At 33.6% G+C, this 12,593-nt stretch overlaps 1 protein-coding gene across 1 annotated transcript in view; it reads right to left on the minus strand.

Annotated features, from left to right (window-relative positions):
• The window catches only part of LOC142337993 (uncharacterized), a 244,820-nt gene that overhangs the window by 88,671 nt on the left and 143,556 nt on the right, over positions 1–12,593 (minus strand). Inside the window, exons 29-34 of the mRNA XM_075387627.1 lie at positions 9,406–9,510; positions 5,553–5,658; positions 4,477–4,573; positions 3,732–3,951; positions 2,912–3,427; positions 879–1,167 (exon numbers count right to left, since the gene is read on the minus strand). Of these exons, the coding sequence (XP_075243742.1) occupies positions 879–1,167; positions 2,912–3,427; positions 3,732–3,951; positions 4,477–4,573; positions 5,553–5,658; positions 9,406–9,510 (1,333 nt within the window). The remainder of the gene's footprint in view (positions 1–878; positions 1,168–2,911; positions 3,428–3,731; positions 3,952–4,476; positions 4,574–5,552; positions 5,659–9,405; positions 9,511–12,593) is intronic.

A 12,593-nucleotide genomic window follows, 5' to 3' on the forward strand; every position in this document is an offset into this window, starting at 1 on the left:
TGCGCTGAAGGAGTTGAAATTCGCTGAAATTTTGAGAAGGCGCTGAAAACTTAAAATTTCAGTGAATCTTAGCAAATTTTTTACATAAATTCAAGGCTTGTTCAGCACCATTCTTACGCAATTTTCAGCAATTTTTTTCTTACAAGTTTCGGCGCATTAAGTTTTAGCGCTGAAATTTTTGAAAATTTAGCACATTTCAAAAAATTTCGAAATTTTTTGACCCTGTTATAAAATGTATTCCTTGTTAAGTCAGTATACAATAGCGAACGTGATAAATGTGGAAATAAATGAGAATTCCTTGACACTGCAGTTCACAACTCTCCAATGTTCAGATTCAGCAACTATTTTTTTTAAAAAAAACTAACTTATATTGTAAAATTTGATGTGTAAAATAGTCGTTTTTATCCAGAAATGAAGTACTTTTTAAAAAGGTGTCAATGTGAAAATACTTTTATGTTTGTAAAAATTGCCAATTCTTACAACTATGTTACAAGATCATGCGAGAGTTATTGCAAGATTATACGTTGTTTCTTGCAAGAAAACGGTCGTTGACTGGATTCCCAGGCTGGGGTCCCAGAAAGAATTGATCTCTGATCAGACTAACTCAAGTGCACACCTGTTACTTATCCGCTCAAAATTACATAGTCCGTGGACCTTCAAGCTCACCGCAGGATAGTCTGAACAGTGACGAACTAGAGCACAAGTTGCTCTGATCAGAAACGGTTTCAAGTGCTGTTTAGTCTGACCAGTGGTCAATTTGATCTAGAACGGACTGATCAGTGGTTTTCCATTCTGAAACAGTCTGATCAGAGATTGTTTCCGTCTGGGACCTCCTATCAAATTTGATTTTTTTTTCACAGGAGAAAAGGAAGGGGTGCCTGTTTTCGAATAAATTAGGTCCCTGAGATATGGAACTGGGAGTCTTAGTAGGCACTGACTCTTCCTCACAAATAGCTGCAGTTATATACTCTTCAATTTTCTCATCATCTCTCGTTGACATTGATAAGTTGTGAGGTGAAGTGTACAACGTAGTTTGTGATTTGTTCACGCGGGACTCCTTGGGTCTACTCGCGGCCCGAGGTGTCATCATATGATGTGTTTGGTTGCACATTTGTGGGCATGCATTGTTGTAGGGTTTCGGGGGCGATTTGCCCGACTGCCCACAGCCTAATTGGTGCACATTTTCCGTACTTTATTGAAATATTATCCAGCATCAATTTTTTGAAATTATATTGTAGAAGTAAAACAATGCAAAAATGTAGCACCAGTAGCACTCAATTAGCTTTTAAATAGAAGGATGTCTTCCATAAAAATTGAAGCTAAGTGTGGTACAAAAAATAAGAAGATAACCGACAAACGTTTGGCGACTTGCTCTCTAGCGATTGTCGAGCTGGGGCTAAGGAGATACCTTATGTTTGCCTGAGAGAGGGGGAAAGGACTAGGAAAGGGTGGCGCATTAGAATTTATTCCAAAGAAAAATTATTGAATCTTAAAAAATATTTATAAACATTTAAAAACTGAACGCATCAATTATTGATCAAGCAAGCGCCCAAAGTCATAAAAATCCCCTCATAAAAATCGTTGCAATTTGTGATTTTGTGGGGGCTTTTATGGGAATCTATTGTTTTCTCGCTTGAAAAATGTGATTCTTCTCAATTGAACTTGGGGAATGTTTCCGCACTGCAACTCTTAGTTGCAAACATCACGCAGATCAAGATACATTAATTAACACCAAACCGCGTACTTGAAAGGGCGCGTATTTGCTCTCTTTATTCTATTCGAGATGATGCAGTCCTAAAATGAGGACGGTTTATTATTTTGAAGTGCCTATTTCGAAACCCTCGATAATGTGTTTAGCGCGTACTGATCTTAGGGGTAATCAACGCATTTAAATTTGTTAACTCTATATGCCGGAAAACTCTATATAAAAAACTCTGTTCCTTTATAGCAAAAATTAATTCGACATTCTTATTTTTGTCGAAAAATTTGGCAGTGAAGAAGCAGCAACAAGCCTGGAACAGCACAGTATCTTTTGTACAGAAATTTTTTTACTAATAGTCTAAAGTCTGAATAAACGATTGCAAACACATGATGCATAGCAATTTTCAGGAAATACGAGTTGGCCTTCTTTACATATTGAATGATGCTCCTTACAACACAGAGCTTTATGAAGACAATACAGACTATTTACTTGATTTCATACAGCGTTTTTTTAATGTCATCCTTCCCTTGACTCCTTCGAAAAGCAATCTTATCTGCGATTTTGGCAAGAGAAGTAATTTTTAATAAAAATTCCCTTGCAAGCATTACATGAACCCGTACCTAATCGTACGTCACACTTGAATTATTAGCCCATCAATGCCAGGCTCACAAAATTACGTGAATTAAGAGTGACGAAGATCAAAAATGCCAAGTTTTTTGTTGTATTTTGTGAGAAGTGTTTTTTAAAGTTTGGTGAACCGTAATCTTGAAGTTGAAATACTTACAAGAAAAACTTTTCAAACACTTAGCAATTGAATTCTCTCCAATATGCTTAACTGGAATTACCCAAAATTTTTGAAACTATCTTGACACTAGCTCTATTGATTATTTGTAAAATAAAAAAAGCTATATCAAAACTGATTAACTATGCAATTAACACCAAGCATCAAGCTTTAATCAGAGTAATATACAAAAGTTGAAAAAATATCTTAAAGGGTAGCACAGATTTTACATTGGATTGGAGAAAATGTTTCCTAGTTTTTCTAAATCTATTTTTGCAAGGGTGAATTCAATATTTGTCAATGTTACATGTTTAATGAGACGAACAAAACAGGTGGCAAGGTTCTGGTCCAAACTGGTGTTTCGAATCCAAAAGACATTTAAGCCATTCCTAATTTCACAAATGAATTCATTTGTACGGAAAATGAACAGGTAGCGGGCACAGGACGATCGGGCACCGAGTCAGGAACAGAGTCGGGCAAACGGTTTGGCACAGAGTTGGGCACAGAGTTGGGCACAGAGTTGGGCACAGGGTCGGGCAGAGGAGGCGCCCGCTTGCTCTGCTGTTCCCTAACCGGTTCCTCAATAGTTCTAGCATTATCCGATCCAGACCCCGGTTGGACGGAAGAACTTTTCCTTCGTACAATTTGCTCAATAACTGGATCATTGCTGGGTCGATTTCCATTAAACGAGTAGCTAGTCGGCCCAAACGAGCCGCGAGGATCTGTCGTGTTTTGATTGGTGGCGAAAGGCGTTGCGCAACAATCAGTTGTTAGGTCACAACACCGAATACGTTCGGTTGATGTGCCGACAAACATTTGAGCGTTGCATTTTTTCTTGCAACCTCGACCCGCGGGGGATTTTGATGGACTTCGGCTTTGACCAGAACTAAGAGGATCTCCCGGAGGTCGTAGGCGTGATGTTGGTTTCTTTCCGCGGCCACGGCCTGTAATAATATATGTTTAACATAACTGTTAAAATAAATTAAGTCCTAAACTCTCGTTTTTGCTAGCATTTTTAAACCCAATTAGCGGCGATATAAAAAAAAACTTGTGAACTATATTTTCGACCGATTCACCTGATTCCCAATTTTTCTACTTGTAGTAAATTTTCCCTAAGCAAAAGTTTTGCACCTATGATTGATAGGGAATTAATAATTCTACCGCTTAAATTATTTACGCTGAGATGTGAACTGATTATGGGGATATAAAATTTTGGAGAAGATTAGAACATAAGCTTTTTTATTAAACCTCTGGCTCTCCCTTTTCCAGGCGGACTTCGGCCTCCCCTCCCTTTCTTCGGACTGGTCGATAACTTTTTCTTTCCCTTGGGAGTTTTGGATCTGATCGTGTCATCCAGTTCATCTCCACACCTCCGACAGAGCTCAGCCAACAGTTGGGGTTTCCTTGGCGTAGGTGGAGGAGGGTCAGGTAGCTTTTTGAAGTAGCCCAATTCTGGTTGCTGGACAAGCTGTATTGAGAGGAACGATTAATTTTTGTGAATTACATAGCGATTAGTTAACTTCGTTTTCTTATAAAAAAATACTTTGCCTAAGATTATCAACTTAATAACAGCTGTCGAGTCGTGAAATCTTAATTTTATTGTTAATTTTACGGTTATATATTTTACGGATATAACCGAAGAATCATAATAGAAATAGATGAATTCCGAAATCTAATATTTTAGCCTAATGTAGCTTTTGTCGTTTTTTGTAACTTTCGTCAGAGACTTACATCGTTTTAAGATAACTTAAGCATTTAACTTAAGCATTTATGATACTGAATTAAACTATTAATTGCTACGACTAAAAGAAGAGTTGAAGTTTACTATTTAAAAGTTTGAGCTTAAGTTACCATAAAACTTAAGCATTTACATTTTTTTCGTCAAAACGGGGATCAATCTTAAAACCTGTGCTACAATATAAACAGAAGCAATCAATAATTCTAATTTAGTATCTACGAAATCTTCAAATTCCATATTTTCTGTCGTATTTACTTGAAATCTTTCGTCGTCAATGGGTGCCCATGTTTCATGTTGTCCCAGACTATGAAGTGTATAGTTGCTCCTTGACTGTGATTCATCCTCGTGCACTCTGTAAGCACCAAGCAACTGTTTCTTTTCCTCGCGTTTTATGTAAGTTTCGTCACAGACTTTCGTCGTGTTATGATAAAATAACTTCGTTTGGTAAAAGTTGTAAAAGTAACTTTAGTACACAAATTCGAAGCGTGATTTTTAAAATTATTTTCCCCGTACTAACTTCGGGAACAGTTTGTAAGCAATTTTGAATTTTGGTGTAGACCGTAATGGCTACAATACTGACTTAACCTATTAGTTGCTACGACAAAAAGTTTCCGGTTTAAAAGTTTGAAAAAGTAACTTTGGTACACAAATTCGAAAAGCTGCCCGTACCTAACTCTAACTCGAATTCAGTTCTGAGTTAGAGTCTAATTCAGATCACTTTTTGAACTGAGTTTGTGTGATTCAGAACTAATTCAGTGATTCATATAAATTCATAGAAATCACTTCAAAGTTGCTTTTGAATTCCTTCTGAAACGTGAAGTTCTAAAACGCTCGTTTTAAAAAAATGCAGGTCAGCAACAGTGATTTGCCGCAAATTTTGAACCGTTTCTTTTCGAGCTGCGTCTTTTTATCGAATAGTGATCAAGTTATAGGATAAGGATAATAATTTTAATTTGGAGACCAATAGGGCTCTGCTTTTGTTTACTCTGATCTTTGCTTTTTGGACTCCAATAATTTGTTTTTTTGACCTTTAAGTTTTTCTGAATACCCGATTGAAATCTGTTTTATGATGTGACTTTCATCAGCTCCAAACGCTATCAATTTTAATTTCGATTTATCTTTTCCGGATTTATCTTTTTGTCTATAATTTGTATAATTCTATCAATTTTTTAAATAATTTGCTAAATTTTATCAATTTTGTTCAAAATTTTCAAAATGTTATAAATTTTTGTTATAATTTGCAAAATGTTATAAATTTTGTTTATAATTTTCAAAATGTTATAAATTTTTGCTTATAAAATGTTTACAAAAATTGAATTGTGATTGCATACCTGTACACCATTTGTACAGTTGAGAATGGCTGAGCGTCTGTTGAAGCAGCCACTATGGCATTCATTCTTTCTTCATCATCCTGCACACACTTTCTTGGGGGTGATCCTGATAATAATAATTTCGTTTGAGCATGTTGTAATCCATACATCACGTACGTCACTTAGGCTAGAAGCCTGTTTTCCGACGCCGTACAAGATTTTCAAAAAGGGTCGTTCAAAAAACTGACACGATTATTTTTTTCTCCTTCCTTAATTTCTTAATTTCTTTTTTTAAAAAAAAGAAAAAAAAACATTTCGATAAACATTTCGAGTCTTTATTTTTTTGTCAAGATCTCAGCGTTCAAGAGAGGTCTATAAGTTTTCATTCCTCAAGTTCTGCAATGATTTACAAGTAAACAATGGAATTGTTTGCTAATTTAGGATTAGCTACATTAAAAGACACATCTACCAATAAGTATTGAGATACGACAAAACGAGGAAAATGATATTCTTAGTTTTTACCACCTGATACCTGTGATTTGATTCTGTATTTTTTGGCAAAAAGTTTTCATTTATTATAGAAAAAAAACATTAAAGATGTGCATCAGTAAAAATATTAGACTGTTAAATTTTTCCCGGACCATAATTTTTAAAAGAAAAACGAACGTTTTTTTTGTTGAAAAAGTGAAAGAAGCCAAAGTAATGCACGTTCGTGCATACATTTTTGACCCCTCTCAAGCGCACTCAAGCGTGCCTCATTATCAATCGATGAATCCCGTCATTATTGAGCCTTATAGATAAATGAGAAACAAAAATTTTTTGGGCACAAACCAAAATTTCACTAAAGTTTTATCACAGCAAACAGTGTAAACGTCATAAAAAGCATTTCCTGCTCCTTGAATCAAACGAGTGCAAATAGATTCAACTTAAAAAAATTACTCATGTTCAAGTTTCAACAAACAAATTACTGAAAAATATCGATGACATAATGTACGTTATAAAGAGCTGTATTTTATATTGAACATAGAAAGATTTTTGATCTTCGATTATTTTTTTTAATGATGAGGCAAATTTGACACAAATTGATTTGCGGAAATAAATTATTTAAAACTTTGTCGAGTATAGGGGAGCAAAACAGTTGTCATGCTGATCCCTAAACATGAGCCACATGTAAGTTTATTTGATGGTGGACTAATACTTTTTTGTTCAAGCGAAGCAGGAATGAAATCGGGTTGAAATGAAAAAACAAAGAAGGAGGCTGGGCATAATGCTTTTGCATATTATGTTCTGACCCCGCTCAGGAGATAGACAATTATTCAATATTAAATATCATTCAAAAAAATTGATGCATAAAAAAATTGCGAGAAAAGACAGATCGCAAAAACATAACAACAACAACCTTATTCTCATCAAAAATACAATATTTATATGAAAAAATAAAAAAACTCAACAACAAAGTCATTTGAGCGTCAAAAGAAACTATAATAAACAAATTAGCTTCTGTTTCACTGGAAAAACAACGAGATCAACCATCAAAGAGATTCAGTCACAAGTAGACGAAAAATAAAAACGGCACAATTGAAAACTATGTTTATGTTTTTTTTTCGTACAAAGGTATTAAAATTTCGAAAATCATTGGATATTAACGGAAAACTGTGTTTGGTTTTTGTTAATTTACCTCGCCAGACGGAGACAATGTGACCTGAAATTATCCGGACTATGCTGTACAATTACACAAACAAACAAAAGATACAGTCGAGAAACGAAAATTTGATTAAGCTTTGCGGGAACAGGATGTCGAAGCGGTTAAAACCACAATCAATTACACAAAAATATGGTATAACCAATTTCACCTTCTTTGATCACCAATTTTGCGAGAAGTTGCAAAATAAATCTATGGTTTCGAAACCATTTAATTTCAAAGTCATGATTTAATTTCAAAGTCATGAAAAACTCTAGCTCTTTATGTCATCCATACGAAGCTGCTGAAACCTACAATTGACCACAATTTTCTCAATCGACCATTTATAGAGAAAGAAATTCCAATTTTTTTTGCTAGAGGACGTTGTGAAGTCGTTAAAACCATAAACCACTCATTTAAAAACTTGTTATGTTCAATTGTGCCTTCATTTTAAACAACAATAAGGTAATATACGAACTGTCAATGTGACAAGCTAAACAAAAGAACCTGAAATGTGTTAAAATTTGCAAAAATTAAAAAAATTTGTGAAAACTCGTAGTAACGATTTCTTATAACGTAAATCCGCTGTAAAAAATAAATTTTATGAAATAGAAAGACGATGCGACAAGTATGTTCAGACTTACAGATGAAATTTGACCAAAAAACAAAAAATGGCGAAGCTCAATAGTGCAATTTTTACTTTGCAAACAATTTTTTTAAAAAACAAAACGATCGTAATCCTTCGGCTAGTAAAATTAGATATTTTCCCTGAAAACTTGATAATTTCATTGATACTCCAACGGAACAACGGAAGTCAATTGAACCTTTGAACAGAAAGCTCTGAAACGAATAATTTTTCATGTAACTATCATAAGAAAAAATAAAAAATTTCCAAAAAAATTTTTGATCAAGACCGCGACTGATTACAATTCGAATGATTTTTGTACTGTAAAAAACAACGATGTGACCAAAAATAGCGCATTTTTTCCGGTTTGTCTAATAGGAACGAGTGTTTTTTCCAAATCATATGAATTTGGAAAATTTGACACAAATTCAATAAATCAAAATTAAATGATGCATTTTGGATAATGATAGAGTTGGATTAGCAAAAAAGACTCTCAAATGAAGTGCAATTTAAACTAGTTTGGTGGTTATCGAAGATTGTCTCAGCAGTTTTTAGGTGTGCTAATCCGGTAAATTTAAACAAAATGGACTAGAGTAGCTTTTTCGTGCAATTTTTTATGAGAAAGAGGCTGAATTTTGAAAACAATTTAGCAAACGTATTAGCCAAAAAATTGGATCTGACAGTTCAACAAAACGCTTTTACTGTCACTATTATTAACAATTTTAACAAATTTTTCAGCAAAATTTGCAAAAAGAATTTGTAAAAATACGGAAAATGCTCACAAAATTTAATTAAATCAGTCAAATTTTCACAAAGTTTTTAACCTCAAAAATCTTTTTATTATATATTCTACCTTGGACGGAGTTTCTAACGATACTTCTCATGACCCTCTGCGGTGAATATTTCTATCGGTGAAAATTGACTGAACAAAAAAACCAATTTGAGTATATAGTTCCTTCCCCACTAAAAAGAGTCGGAACAACAATGAAAATAGAGCTCAATGATTTAGCAAAATTTTAAAAACTAAAGAAACTTCTACAAGTTTTTGTGGTTTTGATAAAGTTTTTGGAAGTATCATTTACCAATTTACCCGTAAGAAGAATATTACAATAATTATTCGTTTTAGCGAAGAGTTGTGGCGACTCTTCAATGATTTGTTTCGCAAAAGTTGGCAAAATGGATAATAATAGTGTCACTCGTAACCAAAAGCTCCGAATGCCTCAAGGATTGCAAATTATTTTTGGACTATAACAAAAGAACGATCTGACCAAAAATAGCCCAGCTTTTATGGTTCGTCTAATAGGAACGCCTGATTGTTCCGAATCTTATGAATATGGAAAATTTAATCCGGCAAATTTAAACAAAGTGAACCAGAGCTCCGAATGCTTCAAAAGTTCCGAATGCTTCAAGGAACGCAAATTATTTAGCCGAAATTGGTTGAATAAAAAATCAGCTGACAATATAGCCCTCCCCCCACCCGCTAAGGGTGCAACATTTATTTTACTTTTTGTTTTGCCAGTGTTTCTTACTGTCTCTCTTCGTTAATGAATTAAAACGATTAATCCAACCTGTTTTATCTCCTTTCTTGCCCCCGACACTTCTTGCAGAAGCCTTGTTTGCAAGTTTTCCCGATTTCTTTCCACCCTTTTTGCCCAGTCCACTCTTTTTGCTACCTGTTAAATGATGCAATGTTTTGAGTTCATTGGCTGTACTTAGGTTACAAACAATTTTAACAATAATACATTTGTTTAAAATCTCTACCAAAGTCTACATAGTGATGATAGTTAGTTCAGTTCCGCTTCTTTGCTCTGATCATGTGTATGTTTGAACCGTGTATGTTTGAAATGTCAAAAACTATCAATTCTGATGATTTTAAGGACAATATTTGAAGTCGGGTTAAGTTCCTTAAACAAAAATAGTGTAAGTCTGAAGCGATGATGTCCTACTAATTAGCATGGCTAGCTATTATTGTTGCGACCCCTCTTGAGGGGGAGGGGGGACTATATACTCAAGTGGGTTTTTTTGTTCAGACATTTTTGGCCGATATATATATATATATATATATATATATATATATATATATATATATTCATCGTAGAGAGTTCTCCAGCGTAGAATGTGGAATTCAAAAGATCTTTATGATTTTCGTTTTTTACAGGGAGTTATCGAGGTTTAAACTTTTGAGAAAGTAGAGTGAATTCCGTTGATTTTATTCGCATTTTCCGGAATTTTTGACTAAAATTTCTCTAATTTAGCTAAAATTTGTTAAATTTTTAAAAGAAAATGGTGTTGACTTTATTTTTAAAGACAAGAAAATAACGTCGGCTATTTTTAATTAGTTTTTTCTTGCTAAATTTTTCAAAATTCAAATTTTTTCATCAAAAACCGCACGAAATAAGATTCTTTAGTCAACTATGATTAAATTTGCAGGAAGTACACACCCAAACACCCCTAAAACAATCTTTGTAGACTCAAAAGGAGGCTATTTCTACTTCAATTTCTGTTGCGAGTGCTCCGTAATTAAAACTTTCCCGATTTTTGCTAACTTTACTCGTTTAATATCAAAAACTCAGCTTCTAATTTTGATTTTTTTAAAAACAAAAACATGTATATCTAAAGGATTTGAAAAATTAGGCGTTTTTATTGGAAAAAAGGCATTAGCACAGCTAGTTTTGGACAAATCTTGGACTGTCAAAATCCAAAAATAATTCCGATTGTATTCAGTCGGTCTTTTTTATATAAAAAATTCGATCTTTTTTATTTAATAATTAAATGACAGAACATTCCAAAACATAACTCACCAGTGGTAAGTCCAATTTCTTCCTAATTAGCTCCTAATTATCGTATCTACTTTGTTGCCTGAAAGCTAATGGTCAACCTTAGCTTTCAACTTTTCTGTTAATTTGGTCAACTTGTAGCTTAGTGTCAGCAATGAATAAATGCTTCTGTTTTCTACTGAATTAAAAATCATTCTAGATCGATACACCTGTTTTACACCTTACGTTATGGTTTTCTGGCTGTGATATTACTAGATTTCACTTTTTTTTTCAGGTTTTTGCACATTTTTCACGTTCTCCAGTTTTGTCAAATTATCACGTTATTGACAGCTCATATATCACATTAAAAATAAAACATAATCGATAATATTAAAATCTTTAAGAATATAGACTCTGATTTTAGCGGCCTCGACAATACTTTCTCGAAAAAATTAATTCAATTTTTTTGGCTTTGTTTTTAACTGTCGTTTTTATGTGGTCTTTTTAGTCGGATGAAATTTCCTGTACAAGGACCTGCTTTCATCGGCCTTTCATGAACATAAAGAAGGGCCGATATTCTGATCTTCGTAGATAGCTGATGGCTGTCATGACTTTGAAAACAATTGGTTTCCAAAACAAAAAAAAACACTCTTTAAGTTCGCAATTTCGTTCATTTTATTTTCTGTTTGTTACCTAGTCTCGTTAATTACAGGCCAAAACTGACAAAATTGTTGTCAAGGGAAGTTGTCAAAGGGATTGGCGTAAAAAAATCTGATGTTCTTATAGAATTCGTTATGACTTTACTGGCTTCGATGCGGGTTTTTCATGAAAAAATTAAATTAAGTCTTGATTTCTGTCATGTTTACGCTCTTTTTGTAGACGCAATATTTTCTCTCGATAACCGCAAGTCTCAAGGATTTTTGGAAGAATAAACGAATCTATTTAATCATTTCAGTTGGTAATTAATGGCCTTCATGTCTTCGGCAGTAACTTTTTTTCGAAAAAAATAGTCCTTAATTTTGCACTTTTTTCGTTTTTATCTACTTGTTGCCTTATTTCATTATTGTGATATCACAAAATACATTATTGTTGTTCGGAGAAGTTGCAATTGAACTTTTTTTGAGGGCTAAAGTATGGCTTTTTGACTTCGGAACCGTTTTCGGGCAAAACTTAACTGATTCTTTGTTTGTTGTCTAATTGTTGTTCTGTTTGTAACCACTTTTAAATTAAATGCAGACATTTCTTAATTCCCATCTTTAGAAACAATGGTTATGATAAACCATCGGATATTTTAATTGATTTCTAATGTTTTTCATTACTTTGAAATTATTTGTTTTTTAAAAAAAAGCTTTACTTTACTCTTTTTGTTCTCTATTGTCTAATTGTTACCAAGCCTTATTATGGACTGTTCCGAATTCTTTTTGGGCGAAATACATGTTTTTTGTTTATTTTCAAGTTTATCTGACGCTATTTTGACTTTGTTATTAAGTTTTGGTTTTTAAAATGGACATAAACTCTTGATTTATTTAATGTTTGTTGTTGTTGTTTAATTTTGCTGTTCGTCTTTACTCGCTTTCTTGGTATTGTGGTATTGTCCTATCTCATGAATCTAATGCATCATTTTTTACTCCACTGCGTTATTGGCTTTAGGGGCTATCTTTTCGTTCATTCACCATTTTTTTTGAAGAATACTTGAACTTTTGGGGTTTTCTATCTGTTCCTCATTTGATAGACACAAAATTGTAGATGAGCGGGCTTGGAACCTTATGAGCGATCGCACATTATTGAGCCTCTTTGTTAGTTCAAGGATTTTACATTATAGCTGTCATTTTATTCAATCCATAAAGTCTACGTTCTGCACGACAAACTGACAGAAAAACAATCAACTTCTCGCAATTTCATATTGCAGGAAGTTCATGCTGGACATTTTTTTAGTGATCTAAACACTGGAGATTTTATATGAAACTTTGCCAAATGCCAGTTACATTTTGCAAATAATG

Source organism: Convolutriloba macropyga, chromosome 4, assembly GCF_964194025.1.
Source record: "Convolutriloba macropyga chromosome 4, txConMacr16.3, whole genome shotgun sequence".
In the NCBI taxonomy this organism is placed as follows: Eukaryota; Metazoa; Xenacoelomorpha; order Acoela; family Convolutidae; genus Convolutriloba; species Convolutriloba macropyga.